Source organism: Thalassophryne amazonica, chromosome 10 (assembly GCF_902500255.1).
Source record: "Thalassophryne amazonica chromosome 10, fThaAma1.1, whole genome shotgun sequence".
In the NCBI taxonomy this organism is placed as follows: domain Eukaryota; kingdom Metazoa; phylum Chordata; class Actinopteri; order Batrachoidiformes; family Batrachoididae; genus Thalassophryne; species Thalassophryne amazonica.
Window position 1 is genome coordinate 11203027 of NC_047112.1, and position 19679 is coordinate 11222705.

General features: G+C 39.8%; 1 protein-coding gene across 1 annotated transcript in view; it reads right to left on the reverse strand.

Annotated features, from left to right (window-relative positions):
• Positions 1 to 19679, reverse strand: part of brinp3a.1 (bone morphogenetic protein/retinoic acid inducible neural-specific 3a, tandem duplicate 1) — a 176705-nt gene that overhangs the window by 33979 nt on the left and 123047 nt on the right. The window contains exons 5-6 of the mRNA XM_034179431.1: positions 2013 to 2118; positions 1352 to 1588 (exon numbers count right to left, since the gene is read on the reverse strand). Of these exons, the coding sequence (XP_034035322.1) occupies positions 1352 to 1588; positions 2013 to 2118 (343 nt within the window). The remainder of the gene's footprint in view (positions 1 to 1351; positions 1589 to 2012; positions 2119 to 19679) is intronic.

A 19679-nucleotide genomic window follows, 5' to 3' on the forward strand; every position in this document is an offset into this window, starting at 1 on the left:
CAAAAGGATTTTGCTCATACGAGCTGCTGCACACTGAACTCTGCTTGGAATATCATACAAACTGAACTGTGAACTATTCCTGATGAAGAACGACTAGAAGAAACTCAACTGATTCATTCTGTCTAACTGCCTGCTTAACTGGACCAGCTGTGATCAGTTATCACTGATTCAAACTGAGCTGTGAACTTTTCCTGATAAAGAACAACTCGAAGAAACTGAATTGAATCATTCTGTCTAACTGCCTGCATCTCTGCACCAGCTGTGATAGTTATCACTGCTTGACTGTGTGAACCACTTCTGGAAGTGACTGGCTCAGCACTCACCCATCTGTGTCTTTTTCCCAGCCTCGTTGACAGCTTGTGGCAGCCACCTGACTCCGAACCCAACACTCCAGTACCAAAGTTGCCGGGACTGCCGATCCCCTGGTTCCACCACCGTGCGGGCCGTCTCCACTCTGCTAGATTATGCCCCTGCATGTCATTTTTCCTCTGTGTATTAATCCATTGTAAATAAATCCATTTCCTAACATCCATTTTCTGCTCCCTCCTTTTGGGTTCGTCCTCCACGCTCGTCCAAACTGTAACACAGGCCTGCATATTGGCTGACCAGCTCCTCATCCACTCAACCACCTGCTCTACCTCAAACAAACAGATAAACAAACCAAAAATTTAACCTTTGACCTCAATGACCTTGACCTGTTCCAAAACAGCCTCTTCATCAGAGCAATTTTGGGCTTGTCCTGCTTGCACGGAGCACGTTTGGTGGCAGTTGGCCCAAGCACACACAAACAAACAATAAAACATTTCTCAAATTATAGCTTGAGACCAGCACAAACCCAAGCCGGACGTCGTATATTAAAATTTTGATATGCAGATGAATGGTTCAGCATTTTTCTAAAATCTCAGCAAATTTTGGTGGATGGTTTTCAGCATGGTGTCAGTATTGATCCCAACCATGAGGTGCAACAATGAGGTGTTGTTTGTCTTTCAGGTGTCCCCATTTGTTCAGGGTCACGGCGGCAACTCCACGACAGAGTCACATGTGGAAAAATAAAACAAAGAACAAAAACAGAAAACCTTTATGACAATGAACACACAAAAATGTTGAAATTTCTTGTTTTTAAGGTGGATATTTAGTGCCTCTTCTTGGCTGAATAAAGATAATAATGTTGAGCAGTTCTTATTAGTTGTTGAAAGCTATCAGTAGCACAGTATACACTCAAATACTCCTGGAACTATTTTTTATTTTTTTTTGGCCCTTTCTGCCTGCATTTTCCTCCACTATCAGCGCTGTGTAATTTCCTGTCAGGGTCAAGGTCGCCACCAATTAAATGAGCCCCCAAAAAACTGACCTGACTCCTCAAACTCTTGGTTGGCCATCTTCCAGGAGTCTCTTATTTGCTGCAAACTCACATCCATGGCCCTCAAATGCTCCTGGGGGCAGTTACACCGCGGGTAGCCCGGGCTGCAGTGGCACCAGCAGTCATTGTGGCGGCACACAAACTGCCCCTCCTCGTTACAGCCAATGTAGCTGAGCGCTGCCTGGACGAAGCGGGTCCTCAGATACTCTGGCAGTATGGCCTGGAGGCCTGGCACAAGGACACAAAGGAGACAAAAGTGTGAAAGTGTCACACAGACGAGTGCAGAGAGAGCGATAACTACCTGAGCTTTTGGAGAAAACGGCTGTTGCACAGCGGATGTGTAAATCACAGAGGGCCAGTGTTCATTCCCTGCTCAGCTTTTGCTAAGTTTGTCATATGCTTGGCATCAGACATGGCATGCTGAGATCGACTTAAAGTTCTATTTTAACTGTATGATTCTGCTTCTTTTGTTCTGCATCGTTACAGTGTGGGATTCAAACTCTGCAGGCATACACACATGCACCAAAAAAAAAAGAGTGATTGAAGCTAAATTCATTGTGACACTTGCGCTGCAGTTATAGGCTTTGCCACAGAACAGACACTGTGAAAATTCCATCAGAAATTGGGGGGAGTTCAATTATGGATGGCCAACCTTGCAAATGAATCTTGTTTTCAGGGCTCTGAACCAAAACGGAGCTGACAGAGTCGAGGTTGTCATAGTTACTGCATCCGAGAGGGCCCGTCCTTGTTTCGGTCACCTAAAGGGATGAAAACAGAGGCACATAACAATAATCCGCACTGAGAAAAAGAAACACACTAATGTCATTAAACATACACAGAGAGAGAAGAGTAAGTGAAAATGTCACGTGCAACAAGATTAACGACACCTCTTCCCCCCGTGACGATACGCTCTTCGGAGAAATGCTAAATATATTACGTTATTTTGACTTCGCCATTGTGCAAATCATATTTGGGATAATGAGTCTGTGAACTGGTGGGCAGGAAAGTGACACGTGGCGATGATCCCTGGGGCAAAGCATGATGGGTGTGTGGTGAGGTCGTCTGTCAAATTCATCTTCAGGTTTTGTTTAGCTATTAAACTTACTGATGCCCGTTAACGCGTCAACACCTGCTATGACATTCATGTTAAATGTGTCCCTTTCAATTACACACACACCTCAGGAAGCAGAAGTGTTTTATGTGAGGTGTGTGGTGTTGATACAAGATTAAACAGATTGTTATCAGGTACAGTATGTCCAAAAAGTGTTCACAGTGCTTCACTTGTTCCACATTTTGTTATGTTACAGCCTCAGGTCAACATGGATAAAATTCATTTTTTTTCCCTCAAAATTCTACACACAATACCCCATAATGACAATGTGAAAAAAAGGGTTGAGATTTTTGTAAATGTATTAAAAATAGGAAAAAAAATACAAATTACATGTACATAAGGATTCACAGCCTTTGCCATGAAGCTTAAGGCTCATAGCTTAATTGGAGTCCACCTGGGCTAAATTCAGTTGATTGGACATGATTTGGAAAGACACACACCTGTCTACATATAAGATCCCACAGTTGACAGTGCATGTCAGAGTACAAACCAAGCATGAAGTCAAAGGATTGTCTGTTGACCTCCGAGATTTGTCTCCAGATTTGTCTCAGGGCACAAATCTGGAGAAGGGTACAGAAACATCTCTGCCGCTTTGAAGGTCCCAATGAGCACAGTGGCCTCCATCATCTATAAATGGAAGAAGTTCCATGATGGTCACTCTGTCAGAGCGCCAGCACTCCTCTGTGGAGAGAGGAGAACCTTCCACAAGGACAACAATCCCTGCAGCAATCCACAAATTAGGCCTGTATGGTAGAGTGGCCAGACAGAAGCCACTCCTTAGTAAAAGGCACATGACAGCCCACCTGGAGTTTACCACAAGGCACCTGAAGGACTCTCAGACCATGAGAAACAAAATTCTCTGGTCTGATGAGACATAGATTGAACTCTTTGGTATAAATGCCAGATGTCATGTTTGGAGGAAACCAGGCACCATCTCTACAGTGAAGCATGGTGGTGGCAGCATCATGCTGTGGGGATGTTTTTCAGCAGCAGGAACTGGGAGACTAGTCAGGATTGAGGGAAAGACGAATGCAGGAATGCACAGGGACATCCTGGATAAAAACCTGCTCCAGAGTGCTCTTGACCTCAGACTGGGGCGACAGTTCATCTTTCAGCAGGACAATGACCCTAAACACACAGCCAAGATATCAAAGGAGTGGCTTCAGGACAACTCTGTGAATGTCCTTGAGTGGCCCAGCCAGAGCCCAGACCTGAGTCCGACAGAAAAACTCTGGAGAGATCTGAAAATGGCTGTGCACCAATGCTCCCCATCCAACCTGATGGAGCTTGAGAGGTGCTGCAAAGAGGAATGGACAAAGCTGCCCAAAGATAAGTGCACCAAGCTTGTGGCATCATATTCAAGAAGACCTGAGGCTGTAATGGCTGCCAAAGGTGTGTCAAGAAAGTATTGAGGAAAGTGTGTAAATACTTATGTACATTTGATTTCTTAGGGTTTGTTTATATTATTTTTAATACATGTTTAATAATAATAATAATAATAATAATAATAATAATAATAATAATAATAATAATAAAAACATTTTATATTGTTTTCATGTTTCATGTTATGAGTAGACTTTTCATGGAAAAAATAAATTACTCTATTTTGGAATAAGGCTGTAACATAATAAAATGTGGACAAAGTGAAGCCCTGTGAATACTTTCTGGATGCACGATAAATAAAGAAATAAACTCGAGCACAAACCTCCACCAACACTAGTTTCAAATTTCACAAATTTTTATCTTGGAAAAAATTTTCAAGGTCAAAGTCCTGTTAGAAGTGGCTTTTCATAAGCTAAAATATAATACTAAATATAGATCAACAGTGCTTTTCAATGTTAAAATCAAATGTCTGCTAAATCTGCAGTACAGATCAGATGCAGATCAAACTTAGTCTCTTCATTGAGAGTTTCGGTTTGCACTTCACTGTCACAAATGCAAGTAATTGAGGCACTTTTGATTGAGATATAATGCAAAATGCACATGGAATGGGTTTTTCAATATTAAGTTCAAATGTTCACAAAATCCACAATAAGGATCAGATCTGGATCAAACTTCAGTCAATAAAGGATACTATCCTGCTTAACGCTCTCAAATATGAAAAAAAAAAACATTTTTTTGAATATTTGTTAAGGGATTTTCCAATTTTTGAGGATTTTTCCTGACTTTGTCCTTTGACTGATGACCTTGAAAATTTAATCAGTTCTTGCCTATCAGGATATAAATCTTCCAAAAAATTTCAAAACGATATATGAAAAATCTCCAGGCTGTTCACAAACAAACAAACAAAAAAACAAACAAAAAAACAGACAGATAAACAAACTAACAAACAGGGGCGAATGATAACCTCCTCCAACTTTGTTGGTGGAGGTAATAAAGAGGCAGCAGAGGGCTGACACATACCCTACATGCTCTGCACTTCAATATAAATGTACAAGTAAATATACATCTGCTTGCGATGATGTATTTGACTATCTATGTCGTTATCATCGGATTTCTTTGTGACTTCATTATGTCAATAACAAATATTTTGCTGATCAATGAATGTTTTACATTATCCATCCAGGCTTCTTTGTTGTTGAGATATACACAAACAAAAAAAGAAGGTATTTTCAGATAATGTTTTCCTTGACCTTTGACCAAACTACTTCAAAACCTGATCACAACTAGAGATCTATCCAAGTAATAGTCCCACTATGTTTGATTCATCTAAGCATCATGGTTGTGGAGACATAGAAAACAGTTTAATAACAATTTTTCCTTGACCTTAACCTTTGACCAAAGTACTCCAATATGTATTCACCTCTAGATATCCACCCAAATAATATTCCACCAATGTGTGATCGATAGAGGTTTCTTGGTTGTTTAGATATCAAAAAAAAAAAAAAAAAGTTATTTTTGAGATGATGTTTTCTTTGACCTTTGACCAAACTACTCCTAAATCTAATGACCTCTGGACATTTATCCAAATCATATTCCCACCAAGTTTGCAAGAAATCCATCCAGCCATTTTAGAATGACACACGCCACTGAAAACTATTCTGCTGTCACAACTTTGCTGATGAGCAGGGTCATAAATAAAGATTTGTTGATAACAACACAGGCCTGCAAATGATGAATATTTTCACTTTCCAAGTACCTTTAGCATTTTTCAAATACCTCACAGTGCTATTTCTCAAACCATTTATTATTATTGTCATTATTATTATTATTATTATAAGCTGTTATTATTGGGTGAGACGGTGGATTAGTGGTTAACACTGCTGTTTCTGGTTTGCTGAGCACCTGCTCCTTTCTGTGTTGAGTTTATACACTCACTGGCCACTTTATTAGGTACACCTGTTCAATCGCTTGTTAACACAAAGAGCTCATCAGCCAAACACATGGCAGCAACTCAGTGCATTTAGGCATCTAGACGTGGTGAAGACGACTTGCTGAAGTTCAACTGAGCATCAGAATGGGGAAGAAAGGGGATTTAAGTGACTTTGAACATGGCATGGTTGTTGGAACCAGATGGGCTGGTCAGAGTATTTCAAAAATCTACTGGAATTTTCAATCACAAGCCTCTCTAGGCTTTATAGAGAATGGTCTGAGAAAGAGAATAAACTGCAGCGCAGAGAGGATCCAATCCACAAGGTAACCAGACATGACCAGTATAACATGTTTGAAAGTGAAACTATACCTTGAAGCTTGCAAATGTAAATGATTTGTTAAAACTGAAAGTAACTCAATAGCGTTTATAATGCCACTTTCTAAAAACTTGTGATGGAGAATCTCATGTCTGTACTGGTAGCGACGCCAAATTAGGTAGATGATTTTACTGTTTCTGATGTACCATGAATGCCACAAAAATATATTGGCTATTGCAGCAGTGATTAATAAATCATTAACTTATAATTAACTCCTGCAGCCATGTCTAGACCAAATCTAGTATGACTTTAGATGAACTGTTTTGTGATCCCAAAGGAAGTTTTTCTTTTTTTTTTCTATTTTTTTATTTTTTTTTACTTTTCAAGTAATGTGAGGTAAAAGCACAACGTCACTTATTTTGTTAAATTTTTGAAAAACAAACTCTACACTGAGATTCAACACTGACTGCAAAATCTTTTGATTTTTTTATTCAATTCATGACTACTTTGTGTGCATGAAACACTCTGTGAAGGTCATTGTGGGTGGCTGATGTTTGTCAAAACCAGATTTAAACAAACAAGTATTTTTATTCACTTATTTAGCAGGCTGGACAAATTCCTCGGAGTTCCACAAAGAACCAAGAGAACTGAACACATCACACCTCTTCTTAAATCTTTGCACCGACTGCCACTTTGGTACAGAATAGACTTTAAAGCATCACTGCTGGTCTATAAATCAGTGAAAGGCTGAGGACCAAAATACATTAGTGACACGCTGCAGGAATACAAATGTAGCAGCAGCATGACATTGTTAACATTAACTCAGCTGGTTTTCACTGACGATGCAGCTGTTGTGGCCCAAATAACAAATATTGTAAGTTTTGGATCAAATCTCAGATTGTATTGTTGTACTCCTTGACGCCAGTCAGTGCAAAGATGTCGGCACTCTGATTTGAAACAAATCTCTCAGTTTGAAATGTTTTGAATCAGTGAGTTTATCATTTAGACCTGTTTGATGATTTATGACTTGTATTAATATATATATATATATATATATATATATATATATATATATATATATATATATATATATATATATATATGTATAAAATCTGGCTGTAAAAGTAATGTCTTAATTACCAACAGGGTCTCATGGTTGTGTTCATATATTTATAAAATTTATGTAATCTTAAAGAGATTTGTTTTCAGGGTGTGTTCAAAGGGCATGATTTTAGAAGAACAAAGGAGATCACTAAAAAGGGAGAAAAAGAAAATTAACTTTTTTTCTTCAATGACATAACTTCATAATTTCAGAAATTTTAAGATAAAGAACCGTGGAGATCGATCGATCGATCTATCTATCTATCTATCTATCTATCTATCTATCTATCTATCTATCTATCTATCTATCTATCTATCTATCTATCTATCATTATCATTATCAAAGAGAATAATTGGAAAAAAAATCCCATAACCTCATCCCTCCTCTGCAGTTTGACACAGATGTTTTTATTATTGCATCAGGAAAATCTGATGCAATAATATATATATATATATATATATATATATATATATATATATATATATATATATATATATATATATATATATATATATATATATATATATATATATTACTTTGATGTCATAGAAAAATTTTAATGTGTTAAAGCTCAAGTTTTTTCTCAGCACTGCAGATTTTCCTGATGCAATAATAAAAACATAGTATCTCTGTCAAGCTGCAGAGGAGTGATGAGGTTATGGGATTTTTTTTTTCCAATTTCTCTCTTTCCTTCAGACTTGATTTTAAGAAAGGCTTTATATTTGTAGAGGGAGGAATTCTATAAATTTCATTCTTAACTGAGATCTTCCTCTTCTTTGCTTTCATTTCTCTGCAGATTTTGCTTTATGATATCATAAATAGAGCTTTGCACTCTGCGAGTGCTCTGCTTGTTTTTCCTACTTTAAAAGTGGAAGGTGACCCACAATAACAGGTTTTTAAATAAGACAAGTTGATGATCGTTGGTGCTTTCAGTGGCCATGCTGGAGCCAGACCGCTTGATTTACACACCTGCTCCAAGTTGAGATTAATTAACTCAGATTGAGGTCTGTTGTGTCATAGTGGACAAGAGAACATAATGTATTTCTCTCTTGGCAGCATGGTGAAAGCAATGTTGCCTCACACTGAGAAGGTCCCAGGTTCACGTCCCACCTGGTCCTTTCTGTGTGGAGTTTGTATGTTCTTCCCATGTCTGCATGAATTCCTGACAGCTGCTCCGTCTTCCTCCCACATACAAAGACATGTATGTTATATGAACTGGTGATTCTAAGTTGACTGTTGGTGTGAATGTGTCTGTCTGTTTCTCAGCCCCACGTGACTCTCAGAATAAGTGGCTTTCAAAAATGGATGGTCACGAGCATCTATCAGGACATACAGTAAATGTGCGCTGCAGTTGTCTGCAACATAAAAAAGACAGCATGTGCCAAAGTAAACACTTTACAGCAAACATCACTGTTAGCAACCAGAGAAAAATCCATAAAACAAAAAATCAAATTGTCCCCGTGATCTGGGCTGACACAGATATTGATATGTACTTTTCACATGCTGTGTGGAAGAATCAGCTTCAGATTGCTGCTTGATTAATGCCACAGAGCCCCAAACCTCAACACAATCAATAAAGTATTGATTGACTATATTAAGCAGACAATCTGATCTGTGCAGAGAAAAAAATACTGAAGTTATTGCGGCAGAAAAACTGCTGTTATATTCCGGCAAACATTAGCTGAAAGGCAACAAGCAGAATCAGATCTAATTTGCTGCCTGTATCGAGGGCCACATGTAGCCAGAAAGAACTGGGAAATTTAAAATATTATCCTACAAATGTCATGTAATTAATCTGAGAAGCACAGTATTACAATTGGTCCCGTGTTTGTGTGTCTGTGAACAACATAACTAAAAATGACTGGATGGATTTTCAGAAAACCTGGTGGTCATATTAATTGTGCAAATATCCTGAGATGATTTCATTTTGGCGTGTACTAAACACAAGTCAAGGTCAACAAAAACATAGTGCAAAAAAAAAAAAAAAAAAAAACATTTTCTGGTATATTTCTGCAACAGATAGTTCTAGAGATATGATCTAAATTTTAAACTGATCAGCAAAATATTAGTGATTGATTGGTAAGCAGAGCACGTAGGGTTTGCGTCAGCCGTCTGATGCCTTTCATTACAAGCCTGTTTCCACTAGAGGAAATTGTGGGTCATTTTATTGGGTCTGACACGTTGCACATGTCCCCACCGCAGGGACAACCCCTGAAAGGCAATGTTCCTGACTGTTTTTAGAGGAGAGATAAGTCCCTGCTCAGGGGTCAATACTACTGACAGTCCTGAAAAACTATTGGGCGAGGTTTGACACTGATTGGTCATTACCTCCTGCAGGAGGAGACAACACAAGACATCAGCATCAGCAATGTATAATTTACCAATTAGTCAATTGTGGCCACCAGATGTAGGTTTTGGAAGTGAAAGAATCTGATAATCAAGCTAATTTCAAGCAACACAGGGTAACCTCAAACTACACATATAAATGTTGAGAGACACAGAGGGAGAAGGGAGAATTGTCTGTGCTGCTAAATTCATTCAAAATCCTTTCTGCAGAGTGGTGTGGACTTCTGACCATGTTACTTGTATTTTACGTAACCACTGTGAAACAGCCACAATATAAAGAATTATTTATCTTAGTACATTTCTATGGGCAGCACAATGGGTTAGTCATTCTTAGACGTACTGTTGCCTCACTACAAGAAAGTCATGGGATCGATTCCCACATTTGGCTTTTCTATGTGGAGTTTGCATGTTCTCCCCATGTTTGCATGGGTTCTCTCTGGGTGATCCAGCTTCCTCCCACATCCAAAGCCATATCAGGCTGGTGGATTGGAAACTTGAAATTGTCCATAGGTGTACGTGCGGGTGTGAATGTGTTGTTTATCTATGTATGTATGTTTGTGGCCCTAGAACAGACTGACATCCTGTCCAGGGTGAACCCCGCCTCACGCCCTAGGACTGCTGCAATCAGCCCCAGCCCCTCATGACACGACCTTTATTCTTTTATGCCTAAACTTCTATAAAATTGTTGTGTGGAGGTGTGACTGTGTGATTAATGTCTTGGGACATAACCACGGCAAAACAATCAGAGAGTAGCACTTCATGCTTCATGCAATTTAGCAAATTTCAGTGAGGAAACTTTCTCTTTCACTGAAAACTACACCAGCAAATAGTCCATTATCATTCCAGCATTCAGTATCCATGCAGCAGGTGGGTCGACATGGCTACAGAAAAGTACAAAGAAACACTCAGTGCATCATGGGAACCCCCCAGCAGTCTAAGTCTATAGCAGCATAACTAAGGGATGGTTCAGGGTCACCTGATCCAGCCCTAACTATAAGCTTTAGCAAAAAGGAAAGTTTTAAGCCTAATCTTAAAAGTAGAGAGGGTGTCTGTCTCCCTGATCTGAATTGGGAGCTGGTTCCACAGGAGAGGAGCCTGAAAGCTGAAGGCTCTGCCTCCCATTCTACTCTTAAAAACCCTAGGAACTACAAGTAGCCTGCAGTCTGAGAGCGAAGCGCTCTATTGGGGTGATATGGTACTACGAGGTCCCTAAGATAAGATGGGACCTGATTATTCAAAACCTTATAAGTAAGAAGAAGAATTTTAAATTCTATTCTAGAATTAACAGGAAGCCAATGAAGAGAGGCCAATATGGGTGAGATATGCTCTCTCCTTCTAGTCCCTCTTAGCACTCTAGCTGCAGCATTTTGAATTAACTGAAGGCTTTGCAGGGAACTTTTAGGACAACCTGATAATAATGAATTACAATAGTCCAGCCTAGAGGAAATAAATGCATGAATTAGTTTTTCAGCATCACTCTGAGACAAGACCTTTCTAATTTTAGAGATATTGCGCAAATGCAAAAAAGCAGTCCTACATATTTGTTTAATATGCGCATTGAATGACATATCCTGATCAAAAATGACTCCAAGATTTCTCACAGTATTACTAGAGGTCAGGGTAATGGCATCCAGAGTAAGGATCTGGTTAGACACCATGTTTCTAAGATTTGTGGGGCCAAGTACAATAACTTCAGTTTTATCTGAGTTTAAAAGCAGGAAATTAGAGGTCATCCATGTCTTTATGTCTGTAAGACAATCCTGCAGTTTAGCTAATTGGTGTGTGTCCTCTGGCTTCATGGATAGATAAAGCTGGGTATCATCTGTGTAACAATGAAAATTTAAGCAATGCTGTCTAATAATACTGCCTAAGGGAAACATGTATAAAGTGAATAAAATTGGTCCTAGCACAGAACCTTGTGGAACTCCATAATTAACCTTAGTCTGTGAAGAAGATTCCCCATTTACATGAACAAATTGTAATCTATTAGATAAATATGATTCAAACCACAGCAGCGCAGTGCCTTTAATACCTACGGCATGCTCTAATCTCTGTAACAAAATTTTATGGTCAACAGTATCAAAAGCAGCACTGAGGTCTAACAGAACAAGCACAGAGATGAGTCCACTGTCTGAGGCCATAAGAAGATCATTTGTAACCTTCACTAATGCTATTTCTGTACTATGATGAATTCTAAAACCTGACTGAAACTCTTCAAATAGACCATTCCTCTGCAGATGATCAGTTAGCTGTTTTACAACTACCCTTTCAAGAATTTTTGAGAGAAAAGGAAGGTTGGAGATTGGCCTATAATTAGCTAAGATAGCTGGGTCAAGTGATGGCTTTTTAAGTAATGGTTTAATTACTGCCACCTTAAAAGCCTGTGGTACATAGCCAACTAATAAAGATAGATTGATCATATTTAAGATCGAAGCATTAATTAATGGTATGGCTTCCTTGAGCAGCCTGGTAGGAATGGGGTCTAATAGACATGTTGATGGTTTGGAGGAAGTAACTAATGAAAATAACTCAGACAGAACAATCAGAGAGAAAGAGTCTAACCCAATACCGGCATCACTGAAAGCAGCCAAAGATAGCGATATGTCTTTGGGATGGTTATGAGTAATTTTTTTTCTCTAATAGTTAAAATTTTATTAGCAAAGAAAGTCATGAAGTCATTACTAGTTAAAGTTAAAGGAATACTCGGCTCAATAGAGCTCTGACTCTTTGTCAGCTTGGCTACATTGCTGAAAAGAAACCTGGGGTTGTTCTTATTTTCTTCAATTAGTGATGAGTAGTAAGATGTCCTAGTTTTATGGAGGGCTTTTTTATAGAGCAACAGACTCTTTTTCCAGGCTAAGTGAAGATCTTCTAAATTAGTGAGATCCATTTCCTCTCCAACTTACGGGTTATCTGCTTTAAGCTGCGAGTTTGTGAGTTATACCACGGAGTCAGGCACTTCTGATTTAAGGCTCTCTTTTTCAGAGGAGCTACAGCATCCAAAGTTGTTTTCAATGAGGATGTAAAACTATTGACGACATACTCTATCTCACTCACAGAGTTTAGGTAGCTACTCTGCACTGTGTTGGTATATGGCATTAGAGAACATAAAGAAGGAATCATATCCTTAAACCTAGTTACAGCGCTTTCTGAAAGACTTGTGTCTAGTGTAATGAAACGTATTCCCCACTGCTGGGTAGTCCATCAGAGTAAATGTAAATGTCATTTACATTTTGAGCAAAGCTAATTGAGTCTAATAATAGATTAAATGCAGTGTTGAGGCTGTCATTCTCATCATCTGTGTGGATGTTAAAATTGCCCACTATAATTATCTTATCTGAGCTAAGCACTAAGTCAGACAAAAGGTCTGTAAATTCACAGAGAAACTCACAGTAACGACCAGGTGGACGATAGACTGGGACAGGAAGCCAGTGAAGAGATGCCAGAATGGGTGTAATGTGGTCAAACTTTCTGCTTCGTGTCAAAAGTCTGGCTGCAGCATTCTGAACCAATTGGAGACCCCTAATGCTAGACTGCGGTAAACCAGAAAATAGAACATTGCAGTAGTCCAGTCTAGAAGAGATGAACACATGGATCAGGGTCTCAGCATCAGCTATAGACAGGATGGGACGAATCTTCGCTATATTTCGCAGGTGGTAGAAAGCAGTCCTAGTAATATTTCTAATATAGAGACCAAAGGACAACGAAGGATAAAAAATTACCCAAAGGTTCCTCACTTTGTCAGTGTGATGTATGACACACGAGCCTAGGCTGAGTGTTAACTGGTCAAATTGATGCCGATGTCTCACTGGACCAAGAACCATAATTTCAGCCTTATCAGAGTTTAAAAGTAGGAAGTTTCTAGACATCCAACTTCTCACTGATGCAAGGCAATCTTCTAAGGATTTTATGTGAACGAGATTACCAGCAGTTATCGGCATATATAACTGAGTATCATCTGCATAGCAGTGAAAGGTAATCCCAAAATGCTGCAATATGTGCCCAAGGGGTGCTATATAAAGGGAGAAAAGCAGGGGGCCTAAGACAGACCCCTGAGGATCCCCAAATTTCATGTCACTAAGGTTAGAGGTAGTGTTACTGTACAAAACACAGTGAGAACGACTGGTCAAGTATGACGTCAGCCATGCAAGGGCACTCCATTGACAAACAGCCAACCTCTCTATCAAATTTTGTTTAAATCTCTTCATGTCCTTTTAAGATATGTCCTACAAAGATAAACAGCTCCCAGATCTGCTTGGTTATTTACCCCCAGTCCAAAAACTCAACGTTCCTTCCTTGGATCACACACCTCACCTGTACCAAATTTCATGAGAATTACTTCAGTGTTTTTTTTAAAGTAATTCTGTTCTTCTGTTAAGTCAGACAGACAATCTGAGAGCATCAAAAACAACCCCATCAGTAGAGAAAAGTGGGGATTCGTGCTTCCTGACTTACAACCTTACTGGACAAACAGACAAATGCTCATTTATGTGTGATATTTTTATGACATTAAATCAAGTAGAGTTACTGCTTGTACACAGTTAGTTTTCATACCCAAAGCTCTGAATTGAACAAAGCGTTAATCGTTTCATCCTGTATGGGTGTTAGTTACATTGGTCACAGCTTTTCACACTCGTTCCACGTCTCAATTAACATATCGCTCACCTCGCTCACAGTCTGAATCCAATAACTCTGCATGTCAAAGAGTTTAAGTTATTGAAATATCACATATTTCACATACTTATGGCCATTTACTTGTGCACCCACACACTGTAGTTGTGGAACGACTCTAACCACTGACATAAGGACCTTTCAGAGGATCTTTGGGTTCTGCTGGAATAACTGTTACTTCAAGAGACTTGGATAACAAATGTCACTTGTTTTGCCAGGGAATGGCAGCTATGACATTTTGGCCATGTAAAAGATTTCTTAAGGCACAAACCAGCACACAGATGCTTCAGTGCTGAGGATGTCAGCATCTGCACAAGGATAAGGACATGTGCATGTTTACCCTGGCTGCCACAGATGTTTTCTTTCAAGAGGTGAAGATGGATCGGTTGTCTGCCTTGGTGGTTGTCTTCCAGCCCCCAGGGAGGTGGGGATTTACCTGCTACCCTGGATGGCAACTACCTGGGGAAGCACCTGGTAGAACCAGTTGTCTCCCTGTGTAGTTGCCATCCAATACATAAGGCGGTTTGCAATGTGATGGAAGCTGCAACAGGAGGCACCAGTGCATGCTCCCTGATCTGACCTGGAAGTAAAAATTTACAACTTTTTGAGGCTGACAATTATTTTTAATGCACTAAAAAACAAATGTCTTCGCCTCTGTATCTTTATGCTATATGGATGATGAGTTGCAGTTAAATCTGGCAGTTAAACATCAGAAAAAAAAAAAAACTCAGCCACTCGGGGTGTGCAGTCAGTATACTCTGAGTGCCGGGCCCAAGCCCGGATAAATGAGCAGGGTCGCGTGAGGAATGGCATCCAATATAAAACAAGCCAAAACAAATATGCAGAGTACAAATCGAATTTCCATACTGGATCAGTAAAGGCCTGGGCTAACAATGCCCTCCACCACTGCCATTGCCCAACAGGATGTTGGCAGAAAATGGGCTACTGCTGGGAAAAGAATATGAAGAGGAGGAAAATGTGTCCAGAGACAGCGGGAGAAAAGGAAACTAGAAGGGTGGAAGTGAGAGTCTGAACTTTGAATGTTGGCAGTATGACTGGTAAAGAGAGATCTGGCTGATATGACGGAGAGGAGAAAGGTAGATATGTTGTGTGTGCAAGAGACCAAGTGCAAGGGAAGTAAGAGCAGGAGCATAGGCAGTAGGTTCAAGGATAGGAAGGGGTGGTGTTGGGTCAATTTAAAAGAAGTGTATGTTAAGAGTGTGTTGGAGGTTGAGTGAGTGTCTGACAGGGTGATGAGTGTGAGGTTGGAAATTGAAGGGGTGATGATGAATGTCATCAGTGCATATGCCCCACAGGTAGGTTGTGAGACGAAGGAGAAAGATTTCTGGAGTGAGATGGATGAGGTGGTGGAGAATGTGCCCAAGCATGAAAGAGTGGTGATAGGATTGAGATGGTTTGGACATGTGCAGAGGAGAGACCCAGGGTATATAGAGAGAGGGATGCTGAGGATGGAGCCACCAGGCAGGAGGAGTAGATAGAGGCCAAAGAGGATGTTTATGGATGTGATGAGGGAGGACATGCAGGTGGTTGGTGTGACAGAGGAAGTTACAGAGGACAGGGTAAGATGGAAACAGTTGATCTGCTGTGGTGCCCCCTGATGGGAGCAGCTGAAAGAAGAAGAAACATCAGACTAAACTTTTAACAACTTTTCACTGAACTGTCACTTTCTGTCTAATCACCATGTGATGTGTCTTGTTTCACATTTTCATGCTGTCATCAGGCATTAAGTGCTGTGTGAACGTGCTCTAAACAGGTGTCACATACATTTGATGTGTGCTGATGAGAGCTTACAGGTATATGTGCCAGTAATAAATTAATCAGAACACCACCAATGCTAAAAATAACTGCAGCTGTATTTCATTTGAGTGCTGCTCTGAACTGTGCAATAGTGTCAGCGCACTTAGGTCAAAGTGAGTTTCTACTTTGTTGTTGCTTTTTAATGAGACCAGCGGAGCTGCAGAGATATTCCCATGGAGTCAGTCACAAAAGGGTTGTGCACACATCCATCTGTGTCTAACTGTGCAAGCTGAAATCAGGCTTATGCACAATTTGACAAGGGGGGCAAAAAAATACAAATGGCAACGGCTCTATAAAAATAATAGATGCACATTTCTGCCGTGGAAGGAAATCTGCATCAATGTTTATGCATATGGTTTGGGAGGTCATTGCACAACAAAAATACATAAAAGCAGAAGCCAGAACAGGAATCATGTCATTCCACACATATTTACAAGAGAATAAGGGAGCAAACACACACACAGACACACACAAAGGCAAACATACAAGTATGAGGGACACCCCCCAAAAAAACAGTGTTGGTTCAGCTCTGCAATTTCTGGATCCAGTCCAGTGCAGCCCTACAGTGCACAGCCAAACTAAATGTGATTACATGTATTTAGTGAGAGAAAAACAATAAGGACATCACATGAAGACGGTTGGACCCAACTCAAAAGACAAAACAATAACTGGAGATACGCCCCAAAATGCAATAGGCACAAAAAGGACCAAGAAATGGGAGAAAGAACGCATCAAATGAAAGTGATGGAGAAAAACTACAAATGAATGATTTTTTAAAGGAGTAAACTGGTGCGCTGCTTTTCGAAGCACTCTATTTTTCACTGCAGACGTGGCATGCACCTGCTTACTGGCAAAAAAAAAAAAAAAGCTTTAACACTTACTGAAAAGTACCTAATCCAAGCTGATAATGCAACACTTTGCACTGCTCTACATACAGACACACAATCTGAAGCAAAAGAAGGGAAATGGACCCGTCCTGGGTGTCCATTCCAAGTAAGACGGCTGTCACTGAAAGACTGGACACAAATTGAGCCCAAATGTAAAGTGTGCTAAATTAAGAGCATATTGCATGCTTACACATGAGCTTGAGCCAAATACATGTATCTGCTAGCTTATACTGCCGCTATATACCATGCAAGCCACTTGCACTGGGAACACCGCGGAAAAAACACTGGGAGGCAACTGAAATTCGGCAAGTGGGGAGGCTAATAAGCCAGGCTAACCCAAAGACATGCTTTTATTTTTATGGTAACATGACAGAGTAACAACATCCCTGCAATCCAGCGAGCTGGGCTAACTGCTATAAAACCAGACAAATCTGCTAAGACGGGTAGATCCCCGCCTGACTGGAAAATCACAAAGGGCCCTTGGGCCAGGCCTTTAATCCCCTATTGCTCCCGGTGTGTAGTGAGTGCCTCGTATGGCAGCACCCTGACTTCGGGGTGAATGTGAGGCATAATTGTAAAGCGCTTTGAGCATCTGATGCAGATGGAAAAGCGCTATATAAATGCAGTCCATTTACCATTTACCATTTAGATGTGGTTTCCATGTTTACAAGAGCCAGTACCTGAGTTTCCCTGAGAGATTTCTGCAAAACCTCCGTAATATTTTCAGAATATTTATAAAAAATAATTGCAAAATGACATTTTTCCAATGACTGATGGAGTCCGCCTGCTTGATTTTGTCATCTTATGCAGAGTGTAATTCCAGCAGTTGTTGGTTTGATGGATTGTAAATCCCGCTAAATATTGGCATTCCACTGTTTTTTTAAATCAAATATTGGTGTCATGTCATCTCTTATAATTTTATCAAGCTTATCGTCTCTCACACACACTGCATCATATATTTTAGAAGGCCACGTGATTCCTTTTGTATGTCATGTGACCTATAATAGCAGAAAAAAGCGGCTGAATAGCAATTTTTCAAAATAAGGCTTTGTTAAATTGCCCAAAAACCCTCCTGTTGCAAGTGAAAAAACTTCTTTTTGGAATGTTTTGACCCCCCCAAAAAAACAAACAAACAAACAAAGAAAAAAAAAAGAAAGAACAAAACAAAACAACAACAAAAAAACAAACACACAAAAACAAGTGTTTTCCTTATGTGCATTTTCAATTCACAATATGAAATTGCTCAGTTGGATGGTAATGGAAACCTGCTGAATATGATTTCTAAACACTGCGTGTCACTGCTGGAATTCATTGCGGTTAAGTGTGGACTATTATTGCGAGGATGTGAGCTACATAACTCCTTGATACCAACAATAAAGAACTGACATATGAACAGTTTGAGCAGATCAGTGAGATACAGTCCTCTCACCCCAACGGTTTTCCTTATTATCATTGCTGATGTCAATCACACAAATTTCTAATGGGCCTAGTCCACAGAGCACTGTTCCATCCCATTTAATCTGAATAGCAAATCGGGGCGTGTTTGAAGTATCAAGGTAACTTCTTTGTCTTCATCTTTATCGATCTTGAACAAACTCGATATACGTAGTAGCTACGGCCATCATCGGCACTAGTTTTGAAATCGGGGACGAATTTTCAGTATGTTAAAAAATTTCATCCTGATTCACAAAATTGTTGTAAGTGCGTGATAACGTCCAAGTGTTCATATGAATATAGCTTGAAACTTACTTTCATTTTTGGGCAGGTTGCCATCGCTCCACTTTATAAGCTGTTTCATCCCATTATTGCACTTTTTTGGATTGTAGGTGATCGTAGTGGAAATAGGGCTGTCAGGCAGTATTACCCGAATTGAAAACCTGGAATGGCACTTATAGGGCACGGGACAATGTGGCAGATGGAGCAGCAAAAACAAATAAACAACAAAATATCAACCTGTCCCATGGAATTAAGTCGGCTAAACATGACTATGCATGGGTCATCAATAATCACTTCACCAGATACATATGGACCATCACAGAACACAAGTGAGGCAAAGGCAACTGTGGGGAGGAAATGTTGATGTGGACACCCAGACAGCCATCACCCTTCTTTCTTTGTATATGAGGCAGATTTGAAGGACCCCTGCTGTCAACTTTGTCTCATGTCAGGGAATTAATATAGCTTGTTGCTAACAGAAATCAAAAGGCACCATAGAATCGCTCCTTCGAGCTCACAGCTGGATTGCTCACTCGGCTCAGTCATCCTTGACAAAAGGTTGCACTTGTACATCAAGAGTCCACGAGCACAAAAGATAAACTTGACAACATGAAGAGAAATCCATCGCCTTGCATATCACTGGTGAAAGATTACTGAATACTGCACTGGAGTCACCCAAATATCTGACAGATGAGTGATGCCTTACAGACACATTAAGACTTTTGCTGCTGTTTGCAAAAACGTTTGTTCTTGTCACAACTACACGGTCAACAAAGGATGCAAGAGAATATGAATAAATGAAAGCTAATATTTCTGAATGTACAGTAGAAAGAAAAGGAATAACAGCTAGTGCTGGTGCTAACCTCCTTAAAAAACATTAATTAAAAAAACTAACAGCATTCAAGTTATTGCATTTATTATTGAATTAGTCCTGATTCGGGGGTTACTGGAAAAGCAAGAGAGCAAAATTTCCATTCTTCTTCAAACTCTGTCAGATTCCTGATGCTTTAAAACAATTAATTACAATCCCAGCAGCCTC